The following is an 18,093-nucleotide window of genomic DNA, read 5'->3' on the forward strand; positions in this document are numbered from 1 at the left end:
AATTGTTTTCAAACAGTAAAATTGGCCTGAATATATTGGCCTGCATTGCCTTTGTGCACTGCCTGTTGACGCCTATGTCCTGTCGGCCTTGAACCTAGTTTTTTTGACACTTACTTGTATTGTCGCCTCCTGACTAGATCCTTGCTTGTGTTGTATTAACTCTCAGATGTACGTCGCTTTGGATGAAAGTGTCTGTTTAATGAAATTGTAAATTGCAAATTGAGTAAAAGGAAATGTGTTATTTTGGTGCATTAACGCAGAAACCCTTCATCCATGGTGCTGGTCTCCTAAAATTACACCCACCACTAATCAAATATGTAGCTGTCTTCCTGAATGTGGAGTGCTCTCTAGTGGAGAGACATAGTAGCCCAGTCCTAACTAATAAATTAAAATTTTGAGCAGTTACCAGGCATCTGTGGGATTCAGGATGGTACTCCAACTCACATATGAAGCTCAAGGGGGATTAGAAATTGTAAATCTAAGTAATTGGACATCTAAAGTTCCATAGAAATAGGATGAATGTACTCAAATCCTGTTAATTTAAAAGTTACAGTTGTGTAGTCTGCGGAAACATCAAAGAATTGTGGATGAGACCCAACTAATCTCTGCTTGCCCTCTTTTGTAATGGAAGAAATAAATGTGGCAAAAGCTTATAGTTTGAAAAGAATGGTAAATATGAATTGCTATTATTGTAAATAGTGATAACATATCCTAATAACCCTTTGGAATGGTAAGAATCCTACATCTCAAGTCAACATAGTTGGGATTCAGGCCTTGAGCAATGAATTTTCATGGACAATAGACTAATACGAGACTCGGGGTAAAGTTGCAAACTACTCACCTTGAACTGTCTGTTATTTTCTCTTTGTGCGCCTCTTTGTCACCTCTTCTGTATACCCATCATCCCTTCTTCTTAGCTAGAAAAAACATGTATCGAGCTACAATCTAGTTTCCTTTCAATACATATTGTGATTTTTTTTTAAATATCACAATATAATAAATATTGGGATTTGATATTGGGATTTTTGAGGCTCCACCCCCTCTTATTTACAGTAAAATGTAAAAACTGCAACAATTCAAAGAAAATTCACAACAATATGCATTTATTTTCAGCATTGTGTTATACAAACGCTTAAAACATTGCTATACTTCCCTGAGTAAATGATCAAACTATTTAAATTCAAATACAGAGATGTAGAAATTATGACATCAAACCTCCTTATAACATCTCTTCATTGTGCTTCAACAAATGCGATTCTGGGGCAATGCAGCGATATTAAAATTGTCACGCTAAGGTTCATGATTTTACACTGAATCAATCCCCTCTCCCCACCCCTACTAAATTTTCAGGCCAGTATTGTATTGGTGTATAGCTTGCAGACGTGAAGTCATCCACATGACAAGACTGAGCAGTAGACGCAACATTCTGACGTTTTTTGTGTCCAAATCTGGGCACTTAAACCATGTGTCACCCCGTATAAAACCTTCTTGACTCGTGACTATGGAAGGGGCAGATCTGTGGATCGATGGCGCCGATACGTATTTGGGGAGAGCGCCTGGAAAATAAACTGAAATGAGCTGTTAACTCTGAGGTTCTGTACAATACTTTTGTCTGATTTTTAAAGTCTTAGCTTTTGCTGTTGTGCGTTGGGGCTACAACATCAAAAAGGGCTGAGCAAACTCTTCACAGAGGTGAGGTGAGTTGTACTGGGCCTAAATTCACCAGAGAAATGGTAGAGAAAAGGAGCATGATAGATAGGGCCTAAAAACTACCAGCCATCAAGAGCAACACCTCCCATCATCTCCATGACATGCTGATGAAGCAGCTGAGCTCCTTCAGTATAACAGACTGCAGCAACCAGAGTGTACCGCAGAACCCTTTATCAAGTCATTTGTCCCTATAGCCATCACACTTTTTAACAAACCCAGTTTGTGACAGGATGTTGCTATGTGACACTTTGATTGTTATTCCTTTATCATTTTGCCTTATTTGCCTCATGCAGTGTCACCCTAAGTTGGCTCAATAGCGCGTAAAGTGCAACATAGCTGCCTATTCTATTCTATTCTATTGTTATGCTACTGTTGGGGAGGATTTTTCTGCATGTGGCATGTTGTTGGATATTATTTACCTGTCTGTTCATTGCTCAGATAGCACCAACATTCACTTTGGAGTGATTATATTGATTTCTGTTGATGCAGTGTTAACCTCTGCACCGTTTAGAATTTGCTCGCTGCTATGCATCACGGTTCCCCTACATAGAAGTTTATTACCAGTGTATTTATATATTTTTTAAACCCCCCCCCCCCAATTGTACCTGGCCAATCACCCCGCTCTCTGAGCTGTCCCAGTTGCTGCTCCACCCCCCTCTACCAATCCGGGGAGGGCTGCAGACTACCACATGCCTCCTCCGATACATGTGGAGTCGCCACATGAAACTCCTCATCTGACAGTGAGGAGTTTCACCAGGGGGATGTAGCGCATGGGAGAATCATGCCATTCCCCCCAGTTCCTCCTCCCCCCAAACAGGTGTCCTGACCGACCAGAGGAGGCGCTAGTGCAGCGACCAGGACACATACCCACATCCGGCTTTCCACCCACAGACACGGCCAATTGTGTCTGTAGGGACGCCCGACCAAGCCGGAGGTAACACAAGGGATTCGAACCGGTGATCCCCGTGTTGGTAGGCAATGGAGTAGACTGGCTGTATGGTGGGGGATAGTCTTATTAACCATCTGATGTATGCTGAGGACTTAGTCGTCCTGTCTCCTTGTAGCGCTGGCTTACAGCAACTGCTCAGAGTCTGCTCAAGTTATGGTGTACAGCATGACATTACATTTAACTCAAAAAAGAGTGTTGTCATGATCGCTAAAACCAAGGAGGATCAGAAGCAAAATTTCCTTCATTCTTCTTGGCAGGCCAGGCACTAAATGTGGTGAACAAAGTAAGATATCTGGGTTACATCGGTACAGGATGTTGTGTTGCTGTAAAGCCCCTTGAGGCAAATTTGTAATTTGTGATATTGGGCTATACAAATAAAGTTGACTTGACCTGACTTGACAGCTATGCTACCCAGATGCCCCAGTGTATTTTAAAAAAAATGTTTTTTATGACAGGTTTAATTTCTGAGCATTCAGCGATAATAGAAAAAGAGAATATGAACAGCTCTAGGATACACACTGGTGCCAGTGGTGTAGGATTTAAACCCCACCGCGTGTGTTTTATCACCTATCTAATCCTTAAGTGTCCTCTCATCTCCTAACCAGGATGCACCCCTCAGAAGTGCGGCCGTGCTGTGACAGACGCCGCGGTGTCCATGGAGGAAGCTGCAGTTCTCAGGAGGTAAACAGAACCATGTTAACTCCGATGCCCGCCCCCACCATCTTTCCCCTCCGCATCCCATTTTCCCTTTCGCTCTGTTCCTTTAATGTAATACTAATGAGTTACTTTGAACACCTTGTGTCTCTGTTATATAGGTTGGCAGAAAGAGGGCTATCACTGGCTGGTTCAGAAGGCGGGGTAAGCATATCCTCTGATGGTCTTCATCACTGCTAGAATAAAGATGTGTGGAGATGGAGTGCGCAGAAGGGATGAAGGAAGATTACACACTCTTAAGATAGATAGAAGATGCTATATTTATCTAAGAAAACGGCTAGTTAGAAAAAACAAAACTTAACCATCTTGATGGATTCAGTTAGTGTTTCGTATTGACGTCATCCTTTAGTCAGCATTGCTCAACCGACTCCCACCTGCATGTACCTTCTGTTGGCACTAGAGGGCAGCTTATTACTACATAGCAGATATTATCTTTGCGAACCTCTGTGGCATACAAATAAGGGTGTAATACTCTTGTCCACGACTGTTTGGTTGACCTCAGACTGGCCTTAAGGCTGTAATCTACTCCCAGTCGGTCTCCTCTGCAGCCAGTAAAGGAATTGTTTATGGAGTGTTAAGACACTCGGGTAAAGGGAGGGGAGTGACAGGAAATTTTAAGAAATTAACTAATTTGCTGGCTTGTAAACAGCAGAAGGTTGACTCAGGTCAGTTGTCAAGCAAAAAACAAGTATTGGCTAAAACAAGCAGACCAGCTTGAAACAATAATAACCAAATGACAGGGGTCTGTGGAATACCACTATGTGTGTACAGAAATCAAATTGACATTCATTTGCTTTGTTGTGTTAATTTTCAGTCTGTTATGTTATCTGTGGCAATTTGTCTTCCTAATTTGACCCCTGCAGGCCTCCATCCTGGACCTGCACTCTGGTGCGCTATCGATGGGAAGACAGTTTGTCAACATCTACAGGTGGGCAAGTGCAACTTTAACGCTCCTTTCCTTCAGCATCTCAAGTACTCCATCTTTTTTCTATCTGTGCTTGAGTTGTTGTTTTTCATACATAGTGCAAAAAACAAAATGCCTGTGAATGTGTGTATATATGACAAAGAATACATTATATTTATCCATTGCCGACGCTGGTTTTTGTGAGCTGTTGTCTCCGAGATCAGTGACCCACGTGATTCCCATTCATCACATCATTGTCAGTGTTGTCCCACTTTATTTGCATTCTCTCTCTCACCCTGTCTGTCTGTCTCGCGCGCTCTCTCTCTCTCTCTTGTCTGTCTGTCTGTCTGTCTCTCTCTCTCTCTCTGACTGCTGGGATAGGCTCCAGCATCCCCGCGACCCTGAGAGCAGGATAAGCAGTTTGAATAATGGACAGATGTGTGTATATATATATATATATATGTCTGTCTGTGTCTACACCTCATTGTCTTAAACATTTGCACGCTGTTGCTTCCATTTACTCCCTCTTGTCTTTCCTCGTCTCTCTCGGTATGTTTGGGCAGGGGTTAAACATGCATTTCAGAATGTCGGTGGCTGGATCAACGTGAGCTGTTGACATTGTCTCTCCTTCCGTTTGGGGCTCACTGATGCGGAGCAGTCAGATGTTTCCTAACTATCATGTTTGGACGGCTGGATGGCGTGCCCACTTGGGTAATCATGAACTGGGATGTGTTCAGAATGAATAACGTATGGTAATAGTTCTGTTTTCTCCCCCTCTGCCTCTGACTGTGTGTGTGTGTGTGTGTATGTGTGTGTGTGTGTGTGTGGCGATGTGTCTGTGACTGGCTGTGCTTGTGACTGTGTGTCGTGGATGTGGCTCAAGGTATTTCGGGGATCAGATCAAGGAGGTGTTCACTAAAGAGGATTTCCAGCTCTACAGGTGACTAGTGGGCCTTCATTAAAAATCATTTCCAACTGTAGCTGTTTGGCTCAAAATGAGATATCCAGTATCTGGACGCAACAGCAGCGCTTACAAAATGGTTGATAGCCAAATATAGCAATATTAAAACAAAGGTACTTTTTACAAGATAATTGGAGTGTTAAGATTGATTCTTTATAGAAAAAAAATATTGCATTTGAAAGACAGCCCTTATATTTACCTGCACCCACCAAGTATGTGATACTGTACACCTGTTATTTTGAGAAAAGATAATTGTAGAAAACAGTAGCACATAAAGGTTAACTCGAAAGAGTAGCAGAAAAAAGAATTCCTCTGAAAAGGCCCAGCACAGGGAAGGCTGTAACGAACCAGTCGCCTGTTATGGCAACAGGAAAGGGCAACACATACCTACCAGCAAGAAATAGTGATTCGGGGGAGGAATTTTATGATGGAATTTATCTTCGAGACAAAATAATGCTGTGTAATTAATGCAAGTAATCGCAGAGTCTTAAGATGTCCTCTTGCGGTATTTTCCACTAAAATCTTGCTCTTAAAGCTACTCAGTGTGTATCACAACGTTATAATTTGTCAGCTCTATTCATATCTCCTTTAGTCATTTAGCAGGGCTCCAGGGTGCGACCATTTTGACTGTACATGCGACAAAAACAAATCTTCCAAGTGTGACTACACATTTTCATTGGTCGCACCAGTATGCCTGAAACTTGGCAAGTGTATGTGTGTGTGTGTGTGTGTGTGTGTGTGTGTGTGTGTGTGAAGTGTTATTTTTCCCCACCTGCATTCTGCGAAGATGTCCTACTGCATCCTACTCTTCCTCTGATTGGCTTTGACCCTGGTATTCTTACCCCAGCCATCTCACTCCTCATGCCTAAACCTAACCAATCTAACCAACGAAGGCAACGAGTACTAGCCAATCAGGGGCAGAGTAGGGCGGGTCCTCCCGGAATGTGGGTGCCCTGTACTCCTCAAGCGACATCACAACCTTTAAAACAATAAAAAATGAAGAGAACTATTGATTATTTTTTCGTCGAGAAAAATGCTGCGGTGCCCGTTACACCTGTCCCCTGTTCTGAAAGAAATTACCAATGTGTATGGGAACTGACAAAAAAAGGTAATGCTTAAAATGCATCACCGTGTCACCAAAGGCATGGTGAAAAATTTTGGGTGCACCTAAATTATGTGCTGGTGCACCTAAATGAAAAAGTTAGGCACACCAATGCAACCAATATAAAATGTTAGTCTGGAGCCCTGTGTAGTTTATCTAATCCAGACACAGTGTGTCGAAACCAGTCTCCAAATCTGACAGATCTCCCTCTCCCTGGATATGTTTTCTTTCCTTTTTTCCCCTCATCAATTAGGGATGTGCGGGGCCGCATCCAGGCAGTGATTGCCAAGACGTTTGGCTTGGACCCATCTCTGATGTACCTTACAAAGCCCACATTCTTCTCCAGAATCAACAGCACTGTGGCCAAGACTCAGCATGACGAGTACTGGCATCCCCACATAGATAAGGTAACACATGCATGCACAATACAGAGCCATAGCTCCCCAGACCTTGGACTAGATAAGTCCAAGGCGTCATCCCCTTCAAAAAGCATTGATCAAAGTGCTCCAGTCCTGGGTGTTATCATGACACCTCACAGCGTATTTAATTCCAAATAGCTTTTTCTCCCAAAGGTAAAGCACAGCCTGTTCAGTACATTTTATGTAGCTACACTACATGGCCAAACGTTTGTGGACACCCGAACATCACGCTCACCGTATGTGCTTGTTGATTATCTCAATCCAAAACCATGGGCTTCAATATGGAGTTGCCCCCCCTTGCTACTATAACAGTCCCCAGTCTTCTGGGAAGGCTTTCCACTAGATTTTGGATCATGACTGCAGGGATTTGCTCCCATTCAGCCTCAAGAGCATTAGTGAGGTTGGTCACTGATATAAGGGAGAAGGCCTGGCTCACAGCTGGTGTTCCAGTTCATCCCAAAGGTGTTGGATGGTGTTGAGGTCAGGACTCTGTGCAGACCAGTCAAGTGCTTCCACACCAAACTCGGCAAACCATGTCTTTATGGACTTTATGCACGCTCAATAATCCAGGTAAGAAAATCAAAGGAAGTTGAATCAGTTCAACTGGACACAACGTTTATTGAGAGAAACATTTCATCACTCATCTGAGTGATCTCTTCAGTCTCCAAATCCTCTGTGAGTAGTACACATTGCCATTGAAACTGTAGTTAATGCTCATGGCAATTTGCATATGAAACCAATCGTTGTTTTCAGTCGTTATGCCACTGTATTTCATAAGGGTGGGGATGCCTGCAGTCAGTTGAGACTGAAGAGGTCACTCAGATGAGTGATGAAACATTTCTCTCAATAAACGTTGTGTCCAGATGAACTGATTCAACTTTCTTTGACATGTCTTTATGGACCTCACTTTGTGCAGGGGGCATTGTCTGAAACAGGAAAGGGCCTTCCCCAAACTATTGGCACAAAGTTGGAAACATACAATTCTCTAGAATGTTATTGTATGCTGTAGCATTAAAAAGTCCTTTCACTCTGGAACTAAGGGACCCGGCACAAACTATGAAAAGCAACCCCAGACCATTATTCCTCCTCCACCAAACCAAACTTTACAGTTTGCGCCTTGCATTCGGATAGGTAGTGTTCTCCTGGCATCTACCAAACCTAGATATTGGTCCTACAGACTGCCAGGTAGTGAAGCATTATTCATCACTCCAGAGAACGCGTTTACACTGCTCTGGAGTCCAATGGCAGTGTGCATTACACCACCATCATCATCATCGGAAGTCACTCAGGGTTGAGTATGACTATCCTCCTCCTAGGTCCTTGTGGGTATCCTTGTTGGAGGATGCCTGCGCATGACAGCTTTTTACGTGGAGAGGCTGATGTGGCTGCAGCCACCACACGGTCCTTGGCAGGAGTTGGCCAGATTCCAATGGCACGGAGAACCAAGACGACTGGGGACCACCCTCTGTTGCAGCCTTCATCCGCCTTCACTGGCATTGTCTTACGCCAGTTCTGTCATTGAGGTCTTTGTTGGATTGCGCTTCATCTGGAACCTCCCCCTTGACCTATCCGCCTTAGGTGACCCTACCAGAAGCCAAGCTCCGGGCGGTATTGCTCTTGGGATCATTGATACACACCAGCTTCTCCACCACAAGAAGGTGGCAATCCAGGAGAAGAAGCTTTACACCACTCCAGCCAACATTGGGCATTGTGCATGGTGATCATAGGCTTGTATATGGCTGCTCGGCTGTGGAAACCCATTTCATGAAACTCCCGATGAACAGTTCTTGTACTGATGTTGCTTCCAGAAGCAGTTTGGAACTCGGTAGTGAGTACTGAACTAAGGACAGATGATTTTTATGTGCATCAGTACTTGGTGGTCCTATTCTGTGGTCTTGTGTGTCCTGCTGCTTCACGGCTGAGCTGTTGTTTCTCCTAGATGTTTCCACTTCACAAGAACAGCAATTAACAGTTGACTGGCACAGATCTAGCAAGGCAGAAATTTGATGAACTTACTTGTTGGAAAGGTGGCATCCTATGACACTGCCACATTGAAAATCACTAAGCTCTTCAGTGCGACCCATTCTACTGCCAATGTTTGTCTGTATAGACTGCATGGCCGTGTGCTTGATTTTATGCATCTACCAGCAATGGATGCTGCTGAAATAGCCAAATCCACTCATTGGAAGGGATGTCCACACATTTTTGGCCATATAGTGTTTTTTTTCTTTTTTTTCTTTTATAGCTAAAATTCATGATTTCCCTTATCTGTCCCTCACTCTGGTAGCGCGAACTACAAATAAGGTATATCAGCCATTGTGTTTGCCACTACCACGGTATTCGTCCCACCTGGTCAAGAATGTCAGCAGTGATGTATATGGCATGTCTGAAACCTGGGTAAAGATACCAGTTAGTATTATCTAACCTGAATCCATGGTCCAGAGGGATGAAATAACAATTTTTTATGAGGAAAATTCACAGATTTCATCTTTAAGTTGTATCCCCTAGAATCCTACCCCAAACTTGAATCCTACCCCCACGTCTTTGTCTTTTCCAGTTTATACCTCATACAACTGCAGGATCTTGATTGAGTTCCTAGCTTTGTAGCTGAGATTTTTGTACTAGTACTAAGTGACATACTAAATAGTCCGACATGAAATATATAAAGGAATAGTATATGTAAATTGTTAACTTTAGTATTTGTCACCTACAAGACTATAACCTAGGCAGTTCTGCAACTATTCAGTATAATCTTTCCAGGTTCACAACAGTGTTCATTGTATAAATATTTATTAGCCATTGTGTTCCTCTTACTGCTTTTAATCTTTTTCTTTTGTTCTTTGTCATCATCAAAATACTTTAAAATATTTAAAAGCTTTTTTGAGTTCAGAGGGGTATACAAAAAAGAAACCTTTATGCAAGGTTTAAATCAAAAAAGGATTCTAATACTTTGTTTATAGCAGTTCATAAGTCTTTGTTTTGTCCGACCTTAAAACGTGTCTTACTGATCAGTAGTTTGTTTGATCTGCAAGTGTTTTTCCCTGTTGTCTAGCCAGATATCTGATAAAATGTGAGAATCACTTCTATCACACCCAATCATAACATCTCAAATTAAATTTGACACTTCAGCCCTGTCTCTCTCTTTTTTGGAACTGCTAAATTTTTCAGAAGTCTGTTTGAAAGACTTTCAAATCAAAGAGACAAAGTTTACTTTGTACATGGTGAGCACGGCTACATAAGACTGCCGAAGTGTCCGTGACAATATATATATATATACACACACACACACATATAGTATATATATATATTTAAGTTTTCTTCCCAATTGTATCCGGCCAATTACCCCACTCTTCCGAGCTGTCCCAGTCGCTGCTCCAGCCCCTCTGCCGATCCGGGGAGGGCTGCAGACTACCACATGCCTCCTCTGATACATGTGGAGTCGCCAGCCGCTTCTTTTCACTTGACAGTGATGACTTTCGCCAGGGGGATGTAGCGTGTGGGAGGATCACGCTATCGTGCTATTCCCTCCAGCCCCCTCTTCCCCCCGAACAGGTGCTCCGACCGACCAGAGGAGGCGCTAGTGTAGCGACCAGAACACATACCCACGTCCGGCTTCCCACCTGCAGACACGGACAATTGTGTCTGTAGGGATGCCTGACCAAGCCGGAGGTAACATGGGGGTTCGAACCGACGATCCCTGTGTTGGTAGGCAACGGAATAGATCGCTACGCTACCCGGACTCCTCCGTCCGTGACAATATTCATCCGTTTCTCTTTCTATGTGAATGTGGGGGAGACTATAAAATCCCAGCAGTTTCCATTTGTCTTACCCTTGCAATTCTCGGAACAAACCTTGTTTGCAAGTGTTTGGTCTCTGGTGTTTCGCGGCCTATCTTCCGTGTGTGTGTTCCTCAGCTGTACTCGTTTCTGTCCCTTCATCCTCCCCTCCTGCCACGCAACAGCTGTAAAGATTAGACCCACACCTCTTCCATCTGTCGCCGCTGCCATTGTGGGGCTAATTGGCAAACCCAACCTTCATTTAAATGTAAATGGCCTCCGACATCTTTGGATGATGGATTTTCTCCTCATCGATCATGTTGCTCGTATAGTGTCATGGTACTGCGATAGCAGAGGTATCCTTGTCCCGCGAAATAATCTTGGCCAACGTAATGAAACAGAATTTTAGATGTGGAGGCCTCTTTGAAATTACTGGACCTCATGACTTTGGCTTCTTCGTGCTGCTGATAAATCTTTGGAAATATTCCCAGCACACTTTGCTGCCGTTATGTTAATTTTCATTGTGATACAGCTTCTGTACCAGAGCAAGACTTTTATTGATGTAGTTCATTTTCTGTTGTAGCCAGTGCGACAAGTTGAGGCTCGAGCAGACAACCTTACAGGGATGTTAACATCAGGCCTTTCTGCTCTTAGAGCATCGAATGTTTTCCAAGACCTCACTTAAAACTTGGATCGTAATCCAGCTGGCAGCAGTTGAAGGTCACGATGCTGAAAAGGACAAGTATTAACATCAGCTTTCTGTTTCTACGCACTCCTCTAGGAAACCAGTTCAAAATCACGTCAGACAATAAATTAACCCTGAAAACAGTCCGGAGAAATTTCTCATCTTCTCTTACCCTTCTTCTTTCAGTCACCTTTGTCCTCCATGCCTCCCATTAACATCTAGCATTGTACAGTCACCGCTTGACTCCTTGTCACAAGACAACCAAGGCTGATTTTCTCTCGGTTCCCACATTGCCGTTTGATTTAGTAGACTGTCTCGGTCTAATCTCATGTCTCTTCAAATCTAATATTTCATTACCTAAGAATCATCATCCACATGATCAGGCACATTGACTGGGTCATTAGTATCATAATATTTTTAGCAAATATAGTCCATATTTCAGGCTAACCATTTTGTCTGATGAGCGACAATTACCGCTGATAGCTTCAGTTTGAAGGAAATCTCTGTCTTCACTTGGCCAGAAGTTCCTTCATTCAGGAGATTTCACCATTATTATGCTTTATGTCATTTTAGTTGAACTAGTTTTAACCCAGATATTCATTATCTCTGCCTTTTCCTCTCCCTCTCTCTCTCTCTTAGGTGACTTATGGCTCCTTTGACTACACTTCTCTCTTATACCTGTCTGACTATGGCTCCGACTTCACCGGTGGGAGATTCATTTTTATGGACGCTGATGGTAATCGGACGGTGGAACCACGTGCAGGTAACTGCTACGGAAGGCTTACCTGAATGCTGTATTCCACAGAGGAGCGTTAAGTGTTAGTTTCCCGCTATATGGCAGGTCATTGTGAGTCCAGAGTATCAGTGGTGGTGATGCATAGTGGCAGCCGGCCACATGGTCCTTTCATGAGCTCCTAACAAAACCTGAAGTAAGAGATGTGGGACAGACGGGAGTGCTCGCTATCACAGCTGTGCCTGAATTTGTAATCGCCCACTCATCTGTGTTGTAGACTCTGTGCTCATTTCAGTTCTCTGGAGTGTGTTTACGTGTTAGGAACTGGGAACATGACTATATAAGTGGCTTATTCTCCAGCAAAAAACCCTTGTCTGGCTGCACACGGAAGTTGCATTTAGATTAGAATCGCATATAAATTGGCTCTTGGTACCTTGTAGGTTAGGTTCAGAATCAGCAGTATCTTAGAGAAAACTGCTGATCTTGTGTGTACACCATTCTCTACAGTCAGATTATAACACCGATACTGTTAAATCTCTGTATAAACACATGTAGAGTCGTATCTTTAGGCCCCAGCAAACAAATTCTGTGTATTTGATGGTAGCATCAGTCTCCCTTTGTGTGGGTATGGTGTTTCCCGTCTGTGCTTTCTGCCTGCTTTTCTCTGGGTCAAATTCAGCTCTATGAAGGCTTAGTACGTATCTTCAATGTGGCAAGTGTTTTCTGAGGATGGGTGAGTCTGTCTGTCTCCTCTATCCCACCTGACAGCAGCAGCCCTCCTCCCTCTGTGCTGTTCTCTTTCACTCTGATTTTCTCTTTGCATCATCTTGTCTCTCTCTCTCTTTGTCTCTCTTTCTCCTCTCTGTTTTCTTTTTCTTTCCTCTATTCTGTCCTGTCATTCTTTTTATCTCACCCTATTGTCTATCATCTCCTGCCAGCTTAGCTAACCATCCAGCGGCTTTAATCAGGCAATGACTCGGGTGAAGCAGCTTGACTGGTGCCCCCCACCCTCCACCCACCCACACACACCTCTAAACCTGCTCCCTTCACCTTTTCCTATTTTCCCTCTTATTTCACCACCTCTCCATCCGGACCCCCCCCCCCCACACACACACACACACACACTTGCCTATTGTGAACAAGCCTGTCTCCCGGTACAGTCGGTAAAGCAACGGCAGTGATGCAATCTATAGCGGCGTTACCGAGTGAGAGGGAGCGGTGAGCTACGTCCGCTGAAGGACATATGGTAATGACGAAAAGTGGTGGCTGGTCTCACGTGGCGAGCACTTGTGAATGCCCTCATCCGTCCAGCATCATTGCGGAAGTCAAATTTACTGCTGTGCAACCAATGGGAAAAAGGGCGAAGCTGCCGCAGCCTGGTGGGGTGACTCACAAGCCAGTGCACCCTTTTTGCATCTAAATCAAAATAAAGCGAAGAAGTGTAAAGATGGAGACAAAAATGAAGGGTGGAAAGGATAGAAAGAAAGAATGGAGGAGGTCTTTCAAGTTCTCCCTGAACGATTTGGGTTGTTCAGTGGAGTTGGAGAGGGGTACAGGATCTGACAAAGCTGTCAGCGAGGCCGCTGTGATTGCTGCCGTCCAACATGTTTGTGTTGAGAGATGTAGCAAGCCAGAGATGGAGTGAGGCACCATGCATAATTCATAAATCCTTTTTTTGTTTTTTTTTAGACTAAAATGTAAACCTGACTTCATCCAGAAACGTTTGGAGTGGCATCCTGAGTAGCTGAATGACACATTTTGACTCTTTCGGGATTCAACCCCTCTCATTTTGGCAGATGAGTTGCTCACAGAAATAACAACAGCCGTCACAGGTGACAGGAGTGAATGAGGTGTTATGATAACCCCAAAAATAAAATTAGGCCTCTGCACTCTGGGAGGTCCAAGACTCTGAACGCGCGTGTGTGTGTGTGTGTGTGTGTGTGTGTGTGTGTGTGTGTGTGTGTGTGTGTGTGTGTGTGTGTGTGTGTGTGTGTGTGTGTGTGTGTGTGTGCCTGTGCGCGCGCGCACAGGCACACACATTTGTGTTGATGTGTGGGTGGGTGCAAACAGGAGGAGATAAAACTCAGGTGTTTTAGGAAAAAAGGAGTAGGTGAAGATGGGAGAAAGACAAGGTGAGGAAGAGTGAGAGAGAGTGACCGAGGGCTAATAGAGGATATGGTGAGACATGTGCAAAAGGGAAAGGACTGATAGGAAAAGCCAGTGATTGAAAATGGCTGGGAGACGGATAACGAGCAGAAAGGCCTGTGGGATAGATGGATACAGCTGAGGAGGGGCGATACAGATGAGGCGGGTAATGGCAGACAATAGCAAAAAGGACAGCTGCTGGTCAGGTGGGCCAACACAGGGTTAACTGCTGAGTAGATGGATGACTTCTAACTATACCGGTGTTGTAAAACCACCAGCTTTCCTTTGGCAGGCTGCTCTGCTGCAGGTGTACAGGACACGCACATCGAGGTCGTACATGTAGATTGATCCCTGGCAATCAGGAGGTTAATGTATCGGTCAGTTGAGCCGTACCATCACACGGTACTCTCAGATCTGTGCTCGAGGATAAACCTTCCTCAGCAGGGGATGTCAATCTGCGCATATGTATGTGTGTGTACATTGATTTATGGGTCAGGGTCCCATTTGGACCTTGGATTGTTCATCTGACGAGAATATGCTAGTAATCCTAAATCCACTAAATGACATCGATCTATGCGAGTTTGCGCTGTCCAGCGATGTATGACAATGGACGGTGTATTCTTCCAGCTTTCGATGTGTGAGAAGCACACACACAGAAGGATCCAGTAGTCAAAATGCTTGGCCTATACAGAAATCAACCAAAATACTTGTGAGGGCTGCTTATGAGGCACAGATACATATTTTAAAATGCTAGTCATCCCTACAGTAGTAAATAATGAATAATGTACTGTTGTATTGGTAGTTTAATACTCACCCTCCAGTCTTCCACCTTGAAAGTCCAACATCTGATAATCGGTACTCTTATGCACCAAAGAGCTTCATCCACAGCTCCCCAAGGACTTTATATGCACCGTGCGATTAATCTCTCCTCGTAATTAATTATTACTGTGTGGGAGGAATCCATAAATTGAACGTGTGGTGCATCGACAATGTGTGTGCCTTATGTGAGCATGTGGGTGTTCTTTACAGCAAGGCGAGGCACGGCAGGAGCAAGCCCTATTTACACACAGAGAACAGCAGCTTGTCGGCGTAGAGCACTCACTCGTCTCCTTTGTGTTCTCTGAGTTAAAAACCTCATTAAAGAAATATTAAAGCTCCATTCATAATGTGTGATTTTGATGGGAGGGTTATGCATTACAGAGGTATGCGAGTTGGATGGCAGTGGCGTGCTTTGAGTTCATATTGCTCAAATAGCTATGGTTTACTTGCAGAGTACACACAGATTTGCATTAAAAGAAAGGAGTCCGCGGTGGTGTACCAGTCTAAGCATCGGCTTTGTGTTGATGCAGTTGCCCACTGGGGACCGGGGTTTGCGCCCCGGTCTCGTCAGACCCGACTATGGCCGGACTCAATTAAGCAGCAATAATTGGAAACGCTGTCTTCTTGAGGGGGGCAGAGTCGGCTTCTGTTCGTCACATGAATGCGTCTGTGTGTGTGTGTGTGTGTGTGTTGGAAAAAGAAGTGGTTCGGCCTGGATTCGCCCTGTCATGAAAGTGGCGAGGCGTCTCCTTCGAGACTGCCAACTGGAGAGATGCAGTTGGCGAACGCATGCAGTACGAGGGTGGGTGTTTGAACTAAAATAGAGATCAATTGGCCACTAAATTGGGAGAAAAAGGGAAAAATCAGAAATAAATTTGAGGAAAAAAAAAGAAATAAAAGAAAAACTGAAGCGGTGATGAAATGGGGCTACACATAAACATAATTCATTAGTGAGCTACCTGTAATTATATCAAAACAGTACAATAATTTGTGGTAAGGTGGAGCTGTCAGACCTTCATTTTTTTAAAGGAGTCTCTGAGAAGGCACATCAAACGTTATGCCCTTCAGTGCACATTCAGTAAACTACCCTTCACACTGCAAGAACAAAGAAAGGGGAGACAAAAAAGGAGAGCGGACTGAGAATTTTTGACTATTTGCAGGATATGTCACACACTGGCATCATTGGCACTGTCAGTCAAATATGTTTTTCACCACTACTTGTCTCTCATTCCAGAAGTAACAGTCACTGAGTGAGATTTCACTCTGTTTACTTTATTGTCCTCATGGAGAAGATTCTTTTCCACAGTTAGTCCATGTCACATGGAAATAAGTCAGATCGGAACATTGAGAAAACATGGTACACTTTAAAACACAGCCGAAATCAAGAGAGAAAACGCACTGTTGAAAGTTCCCTGCAGCATTAACAGTGAAATAGCACAGGTTTGGCTAGATGCTCAATGCAGATACGCCCACATAATAAACCCTTCACATATGTAATAATTAAGGACGTTAAGGCGATTTCAGATGATAAGAAATTTGCTCTTCACTCACCGCGAGGTAGGGCACAGAGCATAGTGGTGACACTTGGTGCAGAGGCAAAGCCAGTAGCTGCATCTGACTGCTGACATTTTGCTATGCATTACTTTTCTTGCCGAGATCACGGTATGTTTTTAATATTTTGTTGTAGAATTTGAGGAAGCTTTCCTTCCGTCAGTCTCTACCTCCCCTGCTTGCATGTGTCACTTCTGGCTACGTCCCACACAGCTGTTATTTAATTGGTTGCACTTTGAAAGGTCAGGGGCAGCCAAGGTCAAATTTGAAATAATTTTAACTTTGAGCACAGGGCTCAGTGGCAATATTGAGTGGTGCGCCATGCCAAGGGTAGCGCTTCTGCCTAGTTGGGCGCCACTGCTCTCCCTATAGGAAAGCAATGGCACAGTCAGCGCTTACTGTTTACTGCTTACTGGGATGCGCTTACTGTTTACTGCTGATCATGTATGTATGACTTAGGTCAGTGTGTATGAGCAGAGCAAAAAGTCTAGGGGCCATCATCTTCATTAACAGCACAGCTAATATGAAATTAAAGAATTCATCTTCATTTGATATTTGTACGATCCAAATCAGTCTGGCCTCAAGCGGGGTCACTCCACTGAGACTGCACTCCTGTTGCTAATGGAATCACTGCGTTTGGCTAGAGCTGCTGGTCAGTCCTCAACTTTATTGCTACTAGATCTGTCAGCTGCCTTTGACGTGGTTAACCCCCGTATCCTCCTCTCCACTCTCACTGAGCTTGGTATCTCAGGATCTGCCCTCTGCTGGTTCTTGTCCTATCTCTAAGGGAAATTTTTTTTAGAGTATCTCAGAGGGGAGAAGTGTCCAAACTGCATGGCTTATCCACAGGGGTGCCTCAAGGGTCAGTGCTCGGTCCCCTTCTCTTCTCAGTATGCACCATCTCACTTGGTGCAATTATCCACTCCCATGGTTCGCATTCCATTGCTATGCTGACGATACCCAGCTTTTTCTATCATTCCCGCCAGATGACCTCACAGTCTTGGCATGTATATTGTTATGCCTTGCTGATATATCTCTGCATGGATGAAAGAACATCACCTTCAGCTTAACCTATCTAAGACAGAGCTCCTTGTCATCCCAGCCAGTCCATCCTTACAAAAGAGATTAATATCCAGCTTGGATCAACCCAACTCGTGCCCACAAAGTCTGCCCAAACCTTGGGTGTCATGATTGATGACCAACTAACCTTTAAGGTTCATGTGGCCTCAATTGCTCGGTTGTGCCGATTTGCCCTGTACAACATCAGGAAAATTAGATCCTAACTGTCTGAGCATGTAGCACAACTCCTGGTACAGGCTCTTGTAATATAACGCATTGACTACTGCACCTCCTTACTGGCAGGTCTCCCTGAATGCACTTTCAAATGTCTACAAATGATCCAGAATGCAGTGGCATGTCTGGTCTTCAACCAACCCAAAACAGCACATGTCACTCCGCTGTTCCTATCCCTCCACTGGCAAACGAGTCATCTCTGTGAGCCGGCTTCTTTAAGTGAACGATGGGAACCGGCTCCTGTCAAGCCGATTTTTTTCTTTTTTTGCAAATTGATACAAGATAGAATAACACAAAATAATACAGAAATGTCTCTCTTTGGTAATAACATT

General features: G+C 44.0%; 1 protein-coding gene across 1 annotated transcript in view; it reads left to right on the top strand.

Moving 5' to 3' along the window:
• Positions 1-18,093, top strand: part of uts2r2 (urotensin-2 receptor 2) — a 36,723-nt gene that overhangs the window by 1,338 nt on the left and 17,292 nt on the right. Inside the window, exons 3-8 of the mRNA XM_056297203.1 lie at positions 3,265-3,340; positions 3,475-3,517; positions 4,237-4,301; positions 5,161-5,217; positions 6,594-6,747; positions 11,860-11,983. Coding sequence (XP_056153178.1) covers positions 3,265-3,340; positions 3,475-3,517; positions 4,237-4,301; positions 5,161-5,217; positions 6,594-6,747; positions 11,860-11,983 — 519 coding nt within the window. The remainder of the gene's footprint in view (positions 1-3,264; positions 3,341-3,474; positions 3,518-4,236; positions 4,302-5,160; positions 5,218-6,593; positions 6,748-11,859; positions 11,984-18,093) is intronic.

The sequence above is a fragment of the Lampris incognitus genome, chromosome 17 (genome assembly GCF_029633865.1).
Source record: "Lampris incognitus isolate fLamInc1 chromosome 17, fLamInc1.hap2, whole genome shotgun sequence".
NCBI lineage: Eukaryota > Metazoa > Chordata > Actinopteri > Lampriformes > Lampridae > Lampris > Lampris incognitus.